Genomic DNA, 20,826 nt, shown 5'->3' with positions numbered 1-20,826 from the left:
AGTGGTAGCTCAGGGCAGCTCACTTCCACTGCAGCAAAAGCTGCTTCAATGAAGACACATCCAGGTGATGGGTTGGGGATGGTAAATATGCATGAAGATGGTTCCATTTCATTATGTTTGTTTTCTATGCAGAAGCTTTTTGCCCAGTCCAGAGCCCTGGGCCCTCTTTCAGGGTTTCTCTGAATGTTGCCAATAATAAGTGTCATTTTTCTTCTGCAAAGAGGTCCCTGCTGGGTGCTGAAATGGCACCTTTTATATAATTAGGGAAGGCTTTATGGGGCTTCAGGAAAAGGTGTCGGCCAATTGGGTTCCCTCCTAGCCTCTCCTTTCTTTCTTCTGATTTACTCCATCCTTGCCAACTTGCAAGTCCAGGCTTTCTGCAGGTTCTTGGATGTCTGGGTTTCAGATTTCTCTCAGTCTCTTCTACCTGGAGAAGGTTTGGACCTGGCTAGACAGTTCTTTCTGAAGAAACACTTGATTTCTTTTGAAAACTCATGTTCTGGGAAGGGGGGTGTTCTTCCATTTTTTTGTGCATCCCCTGTAGCAGCCTGGTGAGGCCTTTGGGCCCCTTCTTAGAGTAATATTTATAAATGCATAAAATAAAATACATGAGTTTTCAAAAGAAACCAATGGTACTGAAATGCAATTATCCCAATATAAAAACAAACAAGTTGAAGTTAAGAACTACACTAGAGGGTATTCTCTACCCTCCACCTGAGCCAGAAGTGAAAGTCACCTGAGATTTCTTCTCCTCCATCAATGCTCTTTGGTAATTGTAGCTGGAGGGAGAATCAGGGCTGGAGATGACAGATGGAAAGGAAGCAGTAGTAAAAGTGACCAAGAGGACCATATCTGGTGGGCCTTTTTCAAGGGGGATGAAATGGAGAAGGAAGGAGAAAAGAACTGAAAGTCCCGGCTCTTCCTGTCCTATGGCCTAGCTGGCCTGGGAGTGGTGGGAGGGGGAAGAACCTCAAGTCCCACTGTTGGTAGACCACCCAGCCCTTTTAAGATGTCCCAGGGCATGGAGTCAGATTCTCAGGAGGGGAGGCAAGGTTGTTTCAATGAAAGGGACTTCTGTTACCTAATAAGTCCTTCCTCCTTTGCATTGTCTACTGACAAATCCTCCCCACTCTCTTTTCCTTTCCACCCTAATAAAGGATTTCAATGGGCAAGGGAATAGGGCATACATCTATATGGTAGAGGTAGCACAACTATGCCATCCTCAGTTATACCTGAGATGGGCTATTCCTTAGATGAAAATGGAGAAAAGTGTCCCCTTCCCATACGACGATGGAATAATCTAGCTCTTGGGTGACCCTATAATTCTAGAGCAGATTAATTTTTCCAGAAGTTTGACAGTGTAGACAGAGTAAGGGAAGGTTTGAGAGGCCTGGAACTTTCCCTCTATTGCTACCCCCCCCACACACCCTGGGATGGTCTGTGGTTCTGCCCTCTCCCAGGGAAGGAATTCTTATATTGGTTAATGGTGAAAGGATTCTCTGTCTAGTCAAAGGAGCCATGCGAGGCTGCTGAAGGGAAAATTAGATTGCTGTTCTCCTCGTCCCACTCAACCACCCCCATGCTGGCTCTGAATCACTGCCAGCAGGAGAGGGGATAAAGCAAGGAGAAGGAACAGGGCTGCACATCTCTTAGGGCAGGCAGTAAAGCATTCGTCCCGGGGGATACCCCATTAAGTGGGCACTATCCATTTAGTGGATATTGCAGGCTGGGGTTCTAGGCACAGCTCTAACTCCGTAAGTTCTCCTGGGGATGTATCCAACTGGCTCTCAGGAAGACATCCTATCCTTCCATCCAAGTTAAAGAAGATGGCCAGAACAAGCCCGACTGCTTTCAATTTCTCATCCCCCCTGAGCTATTCTCCCCAGTGTTTCTCACTGAGGCATTTGTTTGCTCTGCTGCTTCCTCTTCTCTCTCCCTGCTGACTGCCTTGTGCCTCATGCATTTCTTTTGGCTTGAGCCCTTCCTCATTGTCTTGTGATTCCCCACCTCCTCTCTGGCTCCACCCACATTTCCAGGTGGTTACTCCCTATTCAGACCAGGATCCTCCAGTACTGGGATTCCCCAACTTGGGCCCCTCCAGTTCTGAACTAGTGTCTCAGATTCAGGCCCTTTGTTCTGAGGGCAGCATGGTGTAGTGGATGGAGCAGGAGCCTAGGAACCAGAAAGACTTGGATTCCAGTACAATCCTTGATACATACTGGCTGTGTGACTCTGGGCAAATCACTCAGCTTCTCTGTTCTAAATGATTAAGACTATAAGTGACAGATAAGGTGCTGACTTGCTTAGGTGGAAGGAACTACCTTATCAGGGAGTTCCTTACACTGATGAAATCACCAGGCCAGTCCTTATTCTCATCTAAGGTTCCAACAGCATAAGGGAGGAGGTTGGTTTAATCTTCTCCCATCCCCACTAACCCCCAGACTTATCTCTGACTCAACTTTGGTCTTCAGATAGATCTTGGTCTCAGATCTCATTTTGGCTTTAAGTTGTAAACGAAGGTGAATGTAAGCATTGAATTTTGACCCAGAACCCAGTAGAACCAGGGATCCCTTGCCATCACTGTGTTTTGGCCTACCTCATACACTTCCAGCCTCCTGTCTTGTTGGTTTTTCCAGGAACTCATGATCCGTGGTCTCTTCTGACCTCTAATTTTTGAGAGGGACAGGATGTCCAAGATTTCTGGTTGGAGATGGACAGACCACAGCTCTGTGGGCTCCAATGTTTTTCCCCCCCACTGGTCCATGATCCTATCATCTTTCCTCAGATCTGGCTACCCACAAAAAGTTAAGGGGAGACAGCATACCTAGTAGCCACATAACCTCGGTAGGCAGAACACCACTACCTTGATCTTCCATGGTAGTGTTGAGGATCTCTGACTACACAGGTGCTCTTTCTCGACATCCTGGAGGAGCAGTGTCCAAGGGAAAGCTTAGGCTTTTGGCCCAGCCTCAGGACTCATTCTTTGGGCCAGACCTTCAAGAACAGCCTCCCCTGTGGTCTGGGTGACAAGACCTTCTATTTGCTCTCTTCCAACCACCACTACCTCTTTTGGAGGGACTGATGCTTCCCAGGCAGACATCAGCCTCTTTCCAAATATGTGATGGAATTTCTATCCACTCTGGATCTCAACTGCTGAAAATAAAGCTGGTCCTCCCAGGCAATGACACAGACTCCAAGAAGGAATTCTGGAGTCTGTTTCCATAGAAAGGCCACCCTCCCTCCCACCCCAGTCCACTGTAGCTCCCAGCAGCCACCCTCAGAGAGTCATAGGGAACCAGAGTAAAGCACTGAGGAAAAGGGGACAGTTGCTTTATCCCCTACTACATACTAGTGTTTTGTTTTTGTTTTTTAATTCTGCCACCCCCTTCTTTTCCTTTTGGTCTGAGAAGAAAACCCTGCAGTGACATGGAGAGTCTGTGAGAGCCCCCTGGTGACAGACCTTTTGTTTTCCAGAAGCATAGGCTCCATCCTCCCCCCGCCCCCCACCTCCTTGCTACTGGCAAGCTCCTCCATGCCTACGCCAAGACCTGTAGAGGAACGTGGCATCTCTGGGCAGTGGTGCTGGCCAGGGGAACACTGGCCACCCCCTTTCTGGTGCCAGTCCTAACAGCTGAACTAAGTTACTAAAAGAACTAAAAAGTGCTCCTTCCCCTACCCTGGAAGGCATAGGAAAGTATGTCCCAGGGACCAGGTCAACTCAGATCAAATGAGATACATGTAAACTTCCTGGTAAACATCAAAGCATCATGTCAGTTATTATTACTACTGTTTTTATTAGCCCCAACATAGTGCCTCCGCTGATACCCATTCTAACTGCCATTTATCCCCATCTGAATAGCATCTGTCCATTGAATGCTAGGCTATCTCCTAAGTTTGGGGATTTCCTTCCAACCAGAGAAGAGTCTGGAGGAATCTTTGCTACTTCTATTCTCCCATCTTCTCTGCCTGAACAGCTCATCCATGGTATCTTGGTTTCTGCTTCCTGGGCCCTTCTCAGGGCAGGGATCTCTGATGGCCTCCAGGTGGAGACTAGCACTCATGAATCAATTTGGGAGAGAAATTCTCAGCCTGGTTCTAGTAACAGTGTTGAGTTAGGGTAGAACTCATCCAAATTGTGCCATAGACAGCTGGGTGACATGGTGGATAGAGCACTAGGCCTGGAGTGAAGAAGACCTGAGTTCAAATCTGGACTCACATACTACTAGCTGTGTGACACTCAGTAAGTCATTTAACCTCAGTCTGCCTCAGTTTCCTCAACTATAAAATGGAGATTTATTGCAAAGTGAAATGTACTGTGTATAAATTAACAGCAATATTGTAAGATGATCAGTGGTGAATGACTTAGCTATTCTCAGTAAAACAATAATCCTAGACACCTCTGAAGGACTTATGATGAAAAATGCTACCCATCCCCAGAGAAAGAACTGATGGTGTCTGAATTCAGATTGAAGCATACTTTTTTTTTTAACTTTTTTATTTTTCTTGAGTTTTTTTCTTGTCTATGTTTTCTTTCACAACATCACTATTACGGATATGTTTTACATGACTACACATGTATAACCTATGTGGAATTGCTTGCCTTCTCAACGGGGGTGGGGAGGGAGAGAATTTGGAACTCAAAGTTTTAAAAATGAATGTTAAAAAATTGTTTTTACATGTAACTGGGGAACATAAAGTACTAAATAAAAGCTTAAAAGATAAAATAAAATAAAATAAAGTGGGGGTCATTAATAGCACCAATCTCCAGGGGTTATTGTGAAGATAAAATGGGATAATATTTGGGAAGCAGTTAGCATGGGGCCCGGCCTGTAAGAGGCACTTAATGAATACCTGGTCCCTTCCCTTGTGCCCCCTTCCCCCATAACGAAAGCAGCAATCATGACAGCTGCAACAAGGCCCTGCAGAATCTCATAAATTGACCAGTACACAGCAATGCTGATTTACTGTTTGGATTGTTCTGGGTTTACACATCCATTCCAGGCCCAGCTCCTTTGGCCCTGGGTGAACCCCTGTCTTCAGGGAGAAAGCCCTAGAAGGCACCTTATCACTTTATCCCAAACTATAGGGAATGAAATCTGAACAGGCACTTCAAGCAATCCTGAGAATGACAGGGAAGGCTGAGCTCTCAGACTTGGCCCAGCCCTTCCCTTCCTCTAGGAAGCATGCACAGATTCTACCACCCCATTCTCACTCCTCCTCTCTGTATTTTTTCGTATACCTCCCCCTTCTATTCCCTCTACTTTTTTTTTTTCCAGGAGAACATTCTGTACTTGTGCTGGGAACAGAATTGACCTGGGGAAATGGATCAGCAGCAGTTCCAATGAATGAGGTCGTTATAGGCAGCTGGGGCTTGGATGCCAAACGCTGCCTAATTAACAGGGCATACACACTCCCAGGCATCCTCTCCTTCCTTCTCCACTGCATACTCTTATTTCCAACTGGGAAGGCACATCCATCCCTACAAACTTGGCCTTGTCTTCCTTGCTTGTCCCCATGAAGGTGGGAAAGGAAAACTGAAGTCTTGTTTCCAGTGACCTTGGCAGGTACCTTTACAAGGTCACCTGCCTCTACTATGTGCTCCACTATGGACCTTTTGGACATGACATCTTTGGAATGGCTGGGGAAATGAGATGCTTTGTAATCTAAAACTTCCTGGAACAACCTGCCCAGTCTCTCCCTAAGACTGGTTTCCTAAGAGTGGTGGGAGGGTGACAGGAGAATTTTGTAGAGGAGGAGATATGTTGTAGAATTCCAAACTTGCTATCTTCTGTTTATTCCTGCCAATATACATGTTGTCACATCTGGTTGGACTGTAAGCTCCTTGAGGTCAGGTATGGTTTCACTTTTGTCTTTGTTTCTCAGTACCTAGCTCAATGCCAGGCATTAAATGCCTACAGATTAGTGGTGGGGGATATGAAACAAAGGGGTTGTGGGAGGCCCTTGGCGGGGAGATCACAGATGAAAATGTTTGCAAAATTCAATGGACAAGAACACAGGGTACAAACAGGTGCTGTGCACTGGTGGGGGTGGGAGGGTAGAGGGCAAAAGGGAGCTGACTCCAAAGCAGGCCTGAAAGGAGTCCTTCCTAGGCTAAGAATTCAAAGAGTCTCCAAGGTCACGTGTAAAAAGCACTTTAAAAACAGAGCTCTCTATAAACGTGAGGAATTATTATTATGATCTAGTTAAAACTCCCACCCAGCACAGGAAACCCCTCTAGAGCATCCCTGACAGATGGCCCTTCATCTCTGCTGAACATGCTTACTCATTACCAAGGCTGCCTACTCTATTTTCAGACAGCTCTAATTGTTAGAAAGTTCTTTCTTAGATTAGGTAGAAATATGCTGCTTTATCCCATTGGTCCTGGTTCTGATCTTCAGCAACTCACAGAACAAGTTTGCTCTCGTTTCAACGTGACAACCTCTCAGATAGCTGTCTAAAGCTGCACCTCGCCCCTCTTTAGTCTTTTCTTCTCCAGGTTCACCACCCCCATCTCCTTTGCCTACTCTTATACAACAGAATTTTGAGTCCCCTCACCACAGTATCATAGATCTAGAGCTGAGAGGGACCTCCAATGTCATTTACTTTACAAATGAGGAAACTGAGGCCCACAGAGATAAAGTGACTTGCCCAAGGTCACACAGCTACCAGTTCTTCCTAAATCTAGTGCTCTATCCACTATACCACACTCATTGCTCTCTATGTTCTTCCAGTTGCCAGTTGCTTCATAGGATCTAGGGCTGGAAAGGACCTCAGAGGACATCTGGTATAACTCCTTCATTTTACATGTGAGGAAACTGAAGCCCAGAGAGATTAACTGACTTGCCTGAGGTCATTCAGGTAGCAAGTGTCAGAAGCAGGACTTGAACCCAGATCCTCTGCTTCCAGAACCAGGGCTCTTCTAACTGTACCCCTGGCAATGACTTCTCTAAGATGTGACAGCTCGAGCTGCATATATAACACTTCAGGTACGGACTTGGCCACAGCATTCCGGATGGCTTGGTGTGATACAGACAGCAAGAGCCCCAGCAGAGCTTCCCTCGATCCAGGGGAGAAAAGTCTGGCCTGGGGTCATACAGCCTTTTTTGGAGTACTGCTCTTCTGGTTCCTGTCCTCTGCAGCCAGGGGTCCCAGAGCTCACTCTTAGGGGGAGGGCACCATTCAGGAGCCATCAGCAGCCAAACCCACAGGGGGCTCCTAGGGAGTGAGGGGGGAGGTGGTTTTTTCCTTCCCTCCCCTAGGGACCCTAAATCTTGGGAACACGAAGACCAAAGTCTTGCATGTAACCTAGCTCCCTTGCCCTTCATCACAAGCCACTGCGGTACCTGGCTCTTCCTGCTGAAACGAGGTACAAATCCTCATCTGCCTCATTTCCTTCACTGAAACAAGATACAAACCATCCTGGCGTCTTATTTCTCTGAGTCCAGCTCCTGTTTTGCTTCCTATGTTTTGCTGCAACAAGGTAACATCCTATTTTAACTTAACACTGGGTTTGGCTAGGTTGGTTTCGTGAAACAGGTACAAACAGGTGATTATGCTCACTTGTCCCATCCACATAAAAAGCGTCCATAACATTCCTCTATCCCACATTCTCTGGACAACATGGAGACCAGCAGGGTCCCAGAAAGAACCTACCTTGAGCTTCATAGCCAGGGTAGTGAGGCCTGTCCCCTGCCTTGGTGCTGGCATCCTCACCAAGGGCCAGCTGAAGCTGGGCGATGTTCATACGGGCGGTGAGTTCTCCATTCCTGTCTCCAATCTGCAAGGCAGATACCAAGGTGGAGAAAAAGGTGTGCATATTAGGATGGCAGAAACAGGTACCCAGTATTCCCCTTACAGGAGGGCTTCTTCACATGGGGTCTGTGAGCTCGTTTTTTGTTTTTCATTTGATAACTGTATTTCAATGTAGTTAGTTTCCTTTGTAATCCTATGCATTTTATTTTATGCACTTAATAGTAATTGCTAGCATTTATATAGTGCTTTAAGGCTGGCAAAGTGTTTCAATGACCTGGGGAGGTAAGTGCTGTTAACTGAGGCAGACAGGTTAAATACCTCGCCCAGAGTCACACAGCTAGTAAATATCTGAGGCCACATTTGAATTCAGGTCTTCCTGACTCCAGGTCCAGTGTTCTAACTGTTACATCATGAAGCTGACCAATTTAAAAACATTACACTGAGAAGGAATCCATTGGCTTCAGTGGATAGCAAAAGGGGTTCAAAACACACAAAAAAGTTAAGAACTCTTGATTTACAAAAAGGATTACATTGCAATTTTAGAGGAGGTCCTCGAGTATCTGTTTGTGATACCATCCTTTTCCTAGCCCTCTAGTGCATCAAATGGATTTCAAACTGGCCATGTCTCCATAGTGACCCTTAGATTAAGAGATAAAAAGATATGAGTTCTGATCCTTGCTTTGATGCTGTTTAGACTTTAACAGTCACTTTCCTTCTCTGGCCTCAGTTTCCTCATGTATAAAATGAGGGAGATGGTATATGAGATAATGTCCAAGGTTCCTTCTAATTCTTAACATCCTGTGATATTCCTCACACTGAACAGATTGGCTAATATGACAGAAAATGAAAATGACAAATGTTGGAGATGGTGTGGAAAACTGGGACACTGATGTACTGTTGGTGGAGTTGTGCACTGGTCCAACCATTCTGGAGAACAATTTGGAACTATGCCCAAAGAGCTATAAAACTGCATACCCTTTGACCTAGCAGTACCACTACTAGGTCTGTATCCCAAAGAGATTTTTTTTTTGGTTAGGCAACGGGGTTAAGTGACTTGCCCAGAGTCACACAGCTAGTAAGTGTTATGTGTCTGAGGCCGGATTTGAACTCAGGTACTCCTGAATCCAGGGCTGGTGCTCTTATCCACTGCGCCACCTAGCTGCCCCCCAAAGAGATTTTAAAAAAAGGAAAAGTTCCTATATATATACAAAAATATTTATAGCAGCTCTTTTCATGGTGGCAAAGAACTGGAAATTGAGAGGATGCCTATCAATTGGGGAATGGCTAAACAAGCTGTGGGATATGATTGTGATGGACTACTGTTGTGCTATAAGAAACAATGATCAAGATGCGTTCAGAAAAACCTGGGAAGACTTATATGAACTAATGCAAAGTGAAGTGAGCTGAACCAGAAGAACGCTGTACACAGTAACAACAACATTGTATAATGATCAACTGTGAAAGACTTAGCTACTCTATTCAAGAAAATGATCCAAGACAATTCCAAAGGACCAATGATGAAAAATGCCGTCCACCTCCAGAGAAAGAACTGATGGAGTCTGAACGCAGATTGAAGCATACCTTTTTTAGTTACTTTATTTTTCTTGTGGGTTTTTTTTTGGTCTGTGTTTTCTTTTGCAACATGGCTGATATGGAAATATGTTTCGCATGACTTTACATATATATCAAATTGCTTGTGTTCTCAAGGAGGGACGAGAAGAAGGGAGGGAGAGAATCTGGAACTCAAAATTTTGAAAACCAAATGTTAAAAGGGCAGTTAGGTGGCACAGTGGATTGAGCACCAGTCCTAGAGTGAAGAGGACCTGAGTTCAAATTTGGCCTCAGACACTTACTGTCTGTATGACCCTTGGTAAATCATTTAACCCAACTACCTCCAAAAAATGTTTAAAAAAATTTTTTTTACATGTAATTGAGAAATATATAAGGAAATAAATACAAATATATTTGGGGAAAACATCCTATTATCCTATGCCTAAGGAAGTTTAGTATGGATGAACTTTCTCAGGGTGAAGGCTTGCATTTTAATAAAGGACAGCATTTCCTCTTTGTCTTAAGCCAAAGGAATGAAGCTCTAATATTTGCAATTTCAGGCATCATCTAGCTGTTTTGTGGGAGGTAGCCTTCTTGGTGTCCCTAAAATTTCCATGACTTGTTATTGCTAGATCTGTCGGCTTGGGTCTTTGAGGGTTCCTGGGAGGACTCCTTTCCCTGTCCCTTCTGTACCACCCAGCCCAAGCTCAGGGGCAGTTATCTCTGATGCCTGCTCCCTAGCCTGATGCATGGTACCTGGCACCTGCTAATAGTTATGCTGAACAAAGCAGTCACAATGTAGCGGGCTAAGGGATCAGGGGTAGGCACTGGGAAAATTTTAGAATAGATGGGGTTTAGAAAGGTGACGTGATGTAGAATTGCAAGGCTGTTTCTAGGAGGTGGGGGTGGCACAGAAAAAAAGGCAGAGTCACAAGGGAGGGAAGCAGACAAAAGGAGATGGGAGGATTGAGTGAATATTTGAGGGGGTAGGCTACAAGATCAAGGGAAGAGATCGTTAAACAGCAGGATGTGACAGGATGTGAAAATTATAGAAAGTTAGGATTGAGTCAAAATAAGTTACCATGGTGTACTTTGACTTTTTTTTTGGTATTAATTCGTGTACATTTGTTGCTTTCCCCAATAGAATGTAAGTCTCTTGAGAGCAGGGCATTTTTGTCTTTGTATCCCCAGTAAAAAAAGGATCATGAAATGATGACACCCTCCTTTTCTCGTCTTCTGGCAGGACACACGAATAGCATGCTCTGTTCTAGAAAAAGACAAGGACAGAACAGTGGCATCACAGAGTTCCCCATTCATTTCTAAGACAAACTGGAATTTCAATGTCACACCATCAGGGAACAAAATTCATCATTATGTAAATACTCTATTCTTTGAAGGACTTTGTTAAATGATAGTTTTCTCTATAAGGAGGGCCCTGAAAAGATTCTAAAAATACTAGTTAATGATATTAAGATGAGGCATAAAGTAGAAGACTGATAAATGCTTGTTGAATTTGATGGAATTAAAAGAGACCTGTACTGGGAGTCAGCACTTGTACTTTAAGTGAAGAAATCTGGGTTCTAGTTCTGGCTTTGGTACTAATGCTTTTGCTTGAACATCCCCTCTCTAGACTTCAGTCTTCCTATCCATAAAATAAGGGGGCTGGGCTAGATGATGTCTAAGGTCCTTTCCAGTTCTATCCTTTTATGTTGATGAGTCAGCCCCACTTGGTAGTGAGGACCAAATAAGATAATGGATGTCAGTCAGTAAACAAGCATTTATTAAGTCCCTGCTAGGTGCTAAGAGCTAGAAACATATGGGGGGCTCCTTTGGAAACTTCAAAGCAGAGGTGTCCAACACAAACCACATTAAAATGTAATTGGGAAATACTTTACAAAATAAATAAAAATGAAATAGAACATAATGCTAATATGTGGTTTTCTAAGTCAATGTACAATCCACAAGAATGCAGCACCCTTTCTTATTTGAGTTTGACACTGCCTAGACGGTGCTGGACAAACATTAGGCATGATAATTATCACTATTATTTTAATATCATTAACTAGTATTTTTAGAATCTTTTCAGGGCCCTCATTAAGGAGAAAACTATCATTTAACAAAGTCCTTCAGAGAGTAGAGTATTTACGTAATGATGAATTTTGTTCCCTAATGGTGTAACATTGAAATTCCAGTTTGTCTTAGAAATGAATGGGGAACTCTGTGATGCCACTGTGCCGTCCTTGACTTTTTCTAGAAGAGAGGATGCTATTTATATGTCCTGATAGGAGATGAGAAAAAGAGAGAGGTCATCATTTTGCTCAGTGTTTGGGCTCTTCTTTCTTCCCAGGCCTTACTAGCCTGAGGTAAAATTCCTTAGCTTCCTAACTTCCTTCCTCCTAACCCACCAAGAAGTCATTTATTTAGTTGGGGCACAGAGAAGATAGAAAAAAAGCCCAAAGACACACAGTGGTAAGATACTCTAAGCTTTTGGACACTAGACTGAGAAGAAAGGGGGACAAACAGAGATGCTGTCAGGTTCACCCTTGAAGGCTTCCCAGCCAGTTCAAATTCCTTCTTCACCATTCTTCAGCCCCTGCTGATGGCCAATAGCTCATAAAATCTTTGTTTACATATAATGTTGACTTTTTTGTATTCATTTCATGTGAGTCTTGTCTTCTTAGCTAGATCATAAGTGCCCTTGAGGGGCAGCTAGGTGGCCCAGTGGATAGAGCACCGGCCCTGAAGTCAGGAGGACCTGAGTTCAAATCTGGCCTCAGACTAAACACCTGACCCGCACTAGCTGTATGACCTCGGGCAAGTCACTTAACCCCGATTGCCTCACTAAAAAAAAAAAAGTGCCCTTGAGAGCAGAGGCCACGTCTTTTCCTTTTCTTTCTCCCTTTTCCTGTACCAAGCACAGCGCTAGCCATATAACAGAGGAACTGATAACTATGTCAGCACATCAAGGAGTTGTGATTTTGTGAGGATGGGGTCAATAGATACATGCTGATGAACTGATTGCAACTGCTCTCCTTTCGGTCCTCTTCTTCCCCCCTGGCACTTGTTGGTTTGGGGGGGTGGTATACTTGAAACAACCATTTGGGGGGGGCCTAACCCTGTAATGTCCCCCCATAGCACCTGCAAGCTTCTAAGACCCTTCTCCCCCTTTCAAAGGCCCTTCTAAGGCCTCCCTGCCCCCTTTTCTCCAAGCCTGGGAAGCGGCAGACAGCCTTAGTATTGTTGTCATCCCCTTTTAAGAAAGCCCGGCTGTGCTTCCCCCAGGCTTGGCCTCCAGCTGGAAGCTTGGAGCTAGCAGGCAGCTCTCCAAGCTCAGAGCTGAGGAGTCAGTGTGCTTTCTCAATGATGGAGACAGAAGCCAGCCCAGCTCAGCCCAAGGCATCATTACCCTTGCTGAGCTGGGGGGGGGTACCCCATTCCTGCCAATCAACAGAAGCACAAAGGTCTACACAGTTACTGAGCAGGGCTTCTAGGCACAATGTGATTTCTCTCATGGTTGAGTGCCTTCTTCCTCACATTTCCCCTGCCTCCCTCCCTCTTCCTCTACAAAGAGCCCTGCTCTCTGCAGAACATACCAAGATCCAAGATGCCTGGGGCTCTAAACTGTCTGGGAATGAAAATCACTCTGCTCTGTAGACAAATGTCAAAGGACTGAGCTCCATTCAGTCACCACCAGGCCTAGCCTTCCTCACCAAGGGCACTCCCTCGGCTTCTAGGCCAAGAGTTCTTAACCAGGGGTTAACAAACTTGTTTTTTGTTTTTTAAAATATGTTGATGCCTAAATTCCACTGTAACTGGATTCCTCTGTAATCCTATGTATTTTATTTTGTTAAAAAACACTTTTCTGAGAAGGGCTCCATAGGTTTCACCAGATCCAAAGGGCTTTATGTTACAAAAAAAAAAAGTAATGAACCCCTATTCTAGGCCACATCTTACTCATGCCCTGGCCTCCATCTCTTTAACAGTTTTCTTTCTTTATCCTCCCCAGGATTGTCACTGGGCAGAATAAGGAGAGAAGGGTCAAAGATCAGGGTACCGTGGGGAATACAGAAACATTTGAGACATGGCCTCATGGATCTTGGTCCAGTTGGGGAGATAAGACACATACAAATAAAAACCTAACTAAAGACACAAGGAAATCTATGTTAAGTACCAAATAAGTAATGCAGACTTTAAGCGCTAAGAGAATTTAGAAAAAAGGGAAAACCTATTCAGACTTTGGTAGTTAGGGGAAGCTTCCCAGAGGAGGCAGTAGCTGAGTCAGGCCTTGAAGAGTGGGTAAGATTAGACAGTCACAAAGACACTTCAGGTGAGGGGCAGAACATGAGAGCTAAAAGGGTATATGTGTGGTACAAGAGTCTGGAGCTGGAATCAGGAAGACCTGGGTTCAAATCTTGCCTCAAACATTTGTTAGCTGTGTAATTCTGAAAAAGTAAGGCGATTTCTCCTTGTCTCAGTTTGCTCAGATTTAAAATGGGGCTAACAATAGCATTTCTCTCACAGGGTTGTGAGAATTGAATGAGAAAATGCACATAAAGCACTTTGCAAACCTTAAAGTGCTTTATAATAAATGTAAGCTTAAAAAAAGGGCAGGTAATGTAAATATTATTATCCCTATTTTTCAAATGACAGTATTAGGGATCCCAGAGATCACAGTGTCATAGATTTAGAACCTGAAAGGACTTCGGAGACCATTGAGCCCATCCTCTTCATTTTACAGAGAAGGAAACTGAGGTACAGAAAGTTTAAATGCCTTGCCTAGCATCACACAGCCAGTCAGTATCCAAAGTGGAATTTGAACCCCAGTCTTTCTGACTTCAAATCCAGTGCACTCTCTGCTATATGAGTTTGCTCAGGGTCATACACTTACATATGTCAGTGCTGGAATTTAACCCAGTTTTCCTAACTTCAAGTCCATGGCTCTTTCATCCTCTCTGAGCACTAGACCAAAGGAATTTCAACTTTATCCTTCAGGCACTCATCTAGGTCCTAGATCCTAAAGCTGAAAGGATCCTTTAAGATCATTTAATCCCCATAACCTATTCTCTCTGAAGATAGAGGAATTAAAATGTCCTTAAAGAAAACCACTGATTAGGGGCTTCCACAGTCTGCCCAGGACACCACAGAAACTCACCAGGAGGACTGATTTGCAAACTAAACATCTTTGGGTGGGAGGGACTTATCTCACCTCACGGGAGATCTCAAGATGCTTCTTGGCAAAGGTCACTGCTTGTTCATGACTTCCTAGGGACACATAAGCATTTCCCAGACTCCAGCAGGCTCGGCCCTCACCCACTCTGCCAAACAAGGAACATCAAGAAGACCCATTCATTCCACGAGACAGGAGGGAAGCTAACGGTCCAGGCACTCTTGCATCACCCTCTTTCTCTTTAGCCTTCTTCCCTCAAACCACAGCAAACAACATCTGATCAACAAGCTAAAAGAGACTTCTGAACGGAAGGGTCTATTTTTAAATTCCCCACATAATGGCTCTGACATCACCAAAGCAATGAGGTGAAGGGAGCATTCTTCAGACAGGAGGAAGATAACGCACAGAGTTTGGGTACTTTCTCTAAAGTCAGCCTGGGTTTAAGGTCCCTGCTATTTTCCCCAGCCCAGGAAGAGACCCCCCCCCCACAAGGCAGCATTCTCCAAGGTCAGCCCCAGTCACAATTCTGGTGGGTGTTCTCCTTTAAAAAGGGACTTTTGTTTGTCTGTTTAGGTTCTTTCACATAACTGGTACTCAAATATGAATAGGGCGAATGAATTAATGTATGAGACTGAATGTGGGAGGGGTCAGTATAAAATGTTTGGTCAGCCAGATTGTTTGGGGAAATCATCTTGCAGAGGTGAGTTAAGTGCCCAGTTAAATGGGTCTGACCTAAAGTCTGGCCAAGCCAAATGGATCTGGCCTTATAGAGTCTCCATTTCCTGCTGCTCCAAGTCCTAAGGTGTCCCCCAAATGGGGAACAGCACAGTTCAGGGACTCCTCCCCTTATACCAGGGGTTCCTCTGGCATTGGAACACCAGCTCCCCCAAGTCTCTCTTGTCCCTTCTTTACAAATTTGAGGTCATTGCTCCATCTAGTGGCAGGACTGAACTCACTGTTCTGCTGCCATTGCTATCCTTCCTCCTCTGGCAGAGGACTAGACCTTTAGAGACGGGGGGCACAGGGCTGAGAACTGTTAGGGACAAAATCTTGGGCTTCAGAGAGTGTAGGTATGACCGCCTGGGGAGCACTGCTGGAGGTTTGATAGGACTCATCAGCCCTGTCCTCCAGAAACTAGAATCTGTCTGATGATCAACTTCCTAACCTAGTCATCTCTGTCTCTGTCTGTCTGTCTGTCTGTCTGTCTCTCTCTCTCTCTCTCTCTCTCCCCACACACACACGTACCCCTTCCCTGGCAATCTTCTCTTTTTTATGGTCATTAACTATTGCCCAGGCCTCTTCTCCCACAGTCCACCCCTCCCTGTCCCCACCCCCAGTGTCTGACAGAGCAGTCCCCATGGCTGTCTATGAGGACAGCCCGAGCTGGAGACAAGCAGGTATATCTACCTATCCCCCAGCTCCTGGGCGATGAGCAGGTGTCGCAGGTGGTACTCGACTGCGCGCTCGTAGTCTTGCAGAAGTGTGTAGGTATTGCCGAGGCTGTAGCAGGCCTGGGCCTCCACGGCCTGGTCCTTCAGTTGTCGGGACAGCTGGAGGGTCTTTCTGCATTTAGGACAAAAAGATCTTCCCCCATCAGGCCAGGCTGCCAGGAAAGAGATCTAGGACAGCCAGGAGAACTAAGAGGGACCTCAGAGAGTTTGAATCCCCTCCTTTCATCCCTCTGATACTTCCTACCTGTGTAACCTTGGGCAAGTTATTCAACCTCCTTGGGCCTCAGTTTCCTCCTCTGTAAAATGAAGGGGTTAGCTTTCTATATGGCCTCTAAGGACTCTTCCAGCTCTAGAACTGATATGATACACATCAAAAAACTGAGATCCAGAGCACCTCATGTAACTAGTTGGTGATATGGCAGGATGCATAAGAAATGGATGGAAACCAGTCTGAATGACAAGAAGGCCACATGACTTTGTCCTGTTTTGTAGGTAGGAAGTCAAATGATTCCTCCCTATTCTCTTCTGCTCACTTAATTTTCACCCCAAAGCAAAAATTGTAGATGGATGAGAAGTTGCGTGAGTGCGTAGGGCCATGCTCAGAACAGGGTCACTGTCAAGATAGCCAGTGTATTCAGGAGGGGGAACATGTTCAGAGTTACTGATATGGTAAAGATAGGGGTGTGGTCAAGTTTAGGGGTGTTGTGAGGGCTGTGGATATGGCCTGGGTCAGAGGGGTTTAAGAAAAAAACCACATGAACCACTGGAGTTTCCTTCAAAGGGAAGTATAATGAGTGCTGCCCAGCATCCTTTCTGGTAGGCCCTTAAAGCAGCTTGTGCCCCTGGGGAAGAGGCACCTCTTTATACCTCTGCATCTGGGTGTCCCTGCTAGTATTTCAGGGGATAGTTTTATGTTCTTCAGGTGAACACCTGGGACACTGTCATCTCCTACACTTCCTATAATGGCCACCAGGGGGCAAGCAACTTGTTTGGTTTATCGCAGAGATCTCCCAGCCTGCCTCTGAAAAAGGGCTCCCCAGAAGAAAAGGTTTGGGGGGGAATGGGAGGATAGGGATGAGGGGTAAGCATCAAGAGGAGCCTTCCCAAAGGATCAAGAGCCCTTGAGTTTGCTTCTCTCAGTCCATAAACATTTATTAAGCACCTACTATGTGCCACTGTGCTTAAGAGGTGCAAAGAGAGGTAAAAGGCAGTATTTGATCTGAGCTCACTGTCTAATAGGGGAGACAACATGCAAACAATTTATGCCCAAACAAACTATCTACAGGATAAACTGCAAATAATCAACAGAGAAAAGGTGCTAGAATTAAGTGGGATTGGGAAAGGATTTCCATAGAAGGTAGGATTTTCGCTGGAATTGGAAAGAAACCAAGAGGCAGGGATAAGGAGGGAGAGCATTTCAGAAATGGGGGATAGCCAGTGAAAAGTCCCGGAATAGAGAGATGGAGTGTCTTGTTTGAGGAACAGTAAGGACACCAGGGTCATTGGATCACAGGGTACTTTGGAGGGTCTAAGGTATAAGAAGACTAGAAAGGTGGGGAAGAGGGACAGGTTATGCAGGACTTTGAACACCAAAGAAAGGATTTTATATTTGGTCCTAGAGGTGATGAGGAGTCACTTGAGTTTTTATTTAATTAACTAATTAATGAAATCCATGGACAAAGTATTAAATGTTTCTTATGTGCCAGGCAATGTGCTAAGCATTAGAGATATAAAGACAAAAGTGAAAAATTGCCATCCTGAAGTACTTCTAATGGCAGAGACAACATGTGCATATACAAGAACATATCTAATTGAAACAAAATGAAAGCAAGGTAGTTTTAGGAAGGAGGACACGAGCAGCTAGAAGGGGTGGAGATCAGGAAAGGCTAGCTGTAGGTGGCCTGTGAACAGAGGCTTGGAGGAAACTAGGAATTCTAAGAGTCCAAGGTAAGGAGGTAGACTAGGGTCCGCTAGTGCAAAGCCACAGAGAGGGGAGATATGGGAGACACTGAGGAGGCCAGATCTAAGAGGGAATAAAATATAAGCAGACTGGAAAGGTAGGAAGGATCCAGGTTCTAAAAGGCTTTAAATGACCAAACAGAGGAGCTTACATTTGATCATAGAGATGGCAGGGAGCCACTGGAGTTTATAGAGTAGGGCGGTGATAATGTTCAGGAAAATCACCTTGGTGACTATGTGGAGGTTGGATTGGAATGAGGAGTGGCTAAGGTAGGGAAACCAAAAAGGAGGAAATTGCAATAGTCTAGGTGGGAGGTGATGAGGACTTGAACTAGGGTGGTGGATGGGTGAGTAGAGATGAGGGGACATATGATTGATATTGTGGAAAAACTATAAGATTTGGCAACTGATTGGATATGTGGCGTAAGAGTGAAGAGCTGAGGATGAGACTCAAGTTGTGAATATGGGTGACTGGGAGGATGGTGATGCCCTTAACAGTAACTAGGAAGTATGAGAAAGGGGTGGGTTTTTGGAGAAAGATAATGAACTACGTGGAGTTTAAGTTGCCTGTGGGACGTTCAGGAGACAGCTAGGTGCATAGGGCTCGGAGTCATGAAGATCTGAATTCAAATCCAGCCTTAGACACTCACTGGCTGTATGACCCTGGGCAAGTCACTTAACCTCTGTTTGCCTTAATCCACTGGAGAAGGAAATGGCAAACCACTCCAGTATCATGGACAGAATGGACCACAGGGCCATGAAGTTTGGACACAGATGAATGACTGAACAACAACAACAACAAATGGAATATCTAGTTCAAAATGTCCAATAAGAAATTTGTGACACGAGTCTGGAGCTTAGCAGAGAGACTGGCCTGGAAATACAGATCTGGAAATCATGTGTATAGAGATGATAACTAAACCCAAGGGAGCTAACGTCACCAAGTCAAAGACTATAGAAAGCAAAGAGAAGAAGATCCAGGACAGGGCTTTGGTGTGCACCTACTGTTTATGAGTGACATGGATGATGAATAAGCAAAGGAGACTAAGAAAGAATGGTTAGACAGGGAGGAAGAGAAGCAGGAGAGCATAGTGTCATGAAAACCCAAATAGGAGAATGTCCAGGAAGAGAGGGCGGTCAAAGCGTCCAAGGCTGTGTAGAGGTCAAGGAGGATAAAGATGGAAAAAAGGCCATCCAATCTGGCAAGTCAGGTAACCTCTCCAAGCCTCAGTTTCCTCATCTTTAAAATGAGGGAGTTGGAGCAGATGGTCTCCAAGCTCTATACCTGTGTCTTGCCTAAATAAGGACAGGTACCCTTTCCTGTGGGCATTTTGGCTATGTATGGGAGAGAGGTAGGGGAAAGAAGAGCAATGACCTAGGCCCCCGGATCCTTTTTTTCCCATATTTTCATCTCCCAGAGACATCTCATTCCCTTTGTGGCTTCCTATATTGACAGTAAGCTCCTTGAGGGCAGGGGCTTTACTTCTGTCTTGGTATCTCCATTGCTTAGCACTGTGCCAGGCAAATAGTAAGTGCTTTATAACTACTTGTTGATGAATTGATTGAACCAAACATTACTCTATCAAAGTCTCCTCCTAAGATATCCTGGGCAGCTAGGTGGCTCAGTGGATAGAACTGTGGGTCTGGAGTCAGGAAGATCTGAATTCAAATTCAGCTGTAGACTCTTACTACACATTTACTAGTGACCCTGGGCAAGTCACTTAACACTGTTTGCTTCAGTTTCCTCATCTGTAAAATAAGAAAGAAATGGCAAACCACTGCAGTATCTTTGCCAAGAAAACCTCAAATAGGGCCACAAAGAGTCAGAGACACTGATATGATTGAATGACAACGATATTTTTTTGGACCAAGATATTGTTTCTAAGGCCTTGAAGGAATCTTTGAAAATCCCCTTAAGGCCCAGAGCAAATACTATCCCTCAAATGATCTGGCCTTCAAACTTGAGCCCCCAGGGAATCAAATACCATATTAGGGACAGTCTTAGCTCGAGCCTCCTGACAGCCAGACTGCCCCTAGGAAGACCACTTACTTGTAGTACTCTGCTGAGACATCAAATCGCCCCAGGAAGATGTGGGCATTCCCTAGGTTACTATATGCTCTCCTTTCAGCTGCTTTGTCTCCAAATTCCTTAGCAATGGCAAGTCTCTGAAAAACAAAGATTCATACATAGAGCTTATGGAGGAAAAGTAATGAATGAGTATTCATAGAATGGGCATTGTTCCTCATAAATCCTGCTACTGAAAAACAACAAATGGGGGCGGGGTGGGTGTGGGGGCAGGATAAGGGGAAGCTCCATGCCCCTCTAGGCCTTGAGGAGGAATCAAGATCCTCTCAATTATCTACCATGGGTAGATAATTCTTCCACCTAACAACAGGCAGTTTGTACTCAAGAAAGGTAAACTTTTTTTAAAAATTGGGCTAAATTTGGCTACAAAATAATTAACCACTAAATGAAATCCAAAGTTAACTGAAATTTCTAGCCATGGATTACCCACTGATTTCCTTTTTCTTTAGTTTATTTTTATTCTGAACTCAATAAACAGCAAATAAAATGGGCATTTCCACATACATAATAGAACAGAAAAAGAGGGTTGGATATGAAACCGAAGATCTCTATTATATATAGCTTGCATCTGCTGTTTTCCATCATCTATTCTTTTTGCATTGTCCTTGTCACTATTCCCCTCCAATCAAGATAAGGAATCTGCCATTTAATAATGATGTTAGCCAGTAATGGTACAGCACTTTAAGTTTTGTAAAACACTTTCCAAATATCTCATATTACCCTCAACAATGGCCCTGGGAGGTAGGTGCTATTATTATCCCCATTTACTGATGAGAAAACAGACACAGTAAGGAATTTGCCCAGGGTCACACAGCTAGTAAGTGTCTGAGTCCAAATTTGAATTCTGGGCTTCCTGAATC

At 44.6% G+C, this 20,826-nt stretch overlaps 1 protein-coding gene across 2 annotated transcripts in view; it reads right to left on the bottom strand.

Annotated features, from left to right (window-relative positions):
* GPSM1 (G protein signaling modulator 1) overlaps positions 1 to 20,826 on the bottom strand; it is a 171,582-nt gene that overhangs the window by 56,744 nt on the left and 94,012 nt on the right. For both annotated transcript variants that reach the window (XM_020981883.2, XM_020981881.2), the window contains exons 6-9: positions 19,931 to 20,046; positions 15,878 to 16,033; positions 14,510 to 14,618; positions 7,654 to 7,777 (exon numbers count right to left, since the gene is read on the bottom strand). In XM_020981883.2, the coding sequence (XP_020837542.1) occupies positions 7,654 to 7,777; positions 14,510 to 14,618; positions 15,878 to 16,033; positions 19,931 to 20,046 (505 nt within the window). The remainder of the gene's footprint in view (positions 1 to 7,653; positions 7,778 to 14,509; positions 14,619 to 15,877; positions 16,034 to 19,930; positions 20,047 to 20,826) is intronic.

This window comes from Phascolarctos cinereus, unplaced genomic scaffold (assembly GCF_003287225.1).
Source record: "Phascolarctos cinereus isolate Bilbo 61053 unplaced genomic scaffold, phaCin_HiC Scaffold_2;HRSCAF=192, whole genome shotgun sequence".
Lineage (NCBI taxonomy): Eukaryota > Metazoa > Chordata > Mammalia > Diprotodontia > Phascolarctidae > Phascolarctos > Phascolarctos cinereus.
This window is presented reverse-complemented; position numbering and strand designations above follow the sequence as displayed.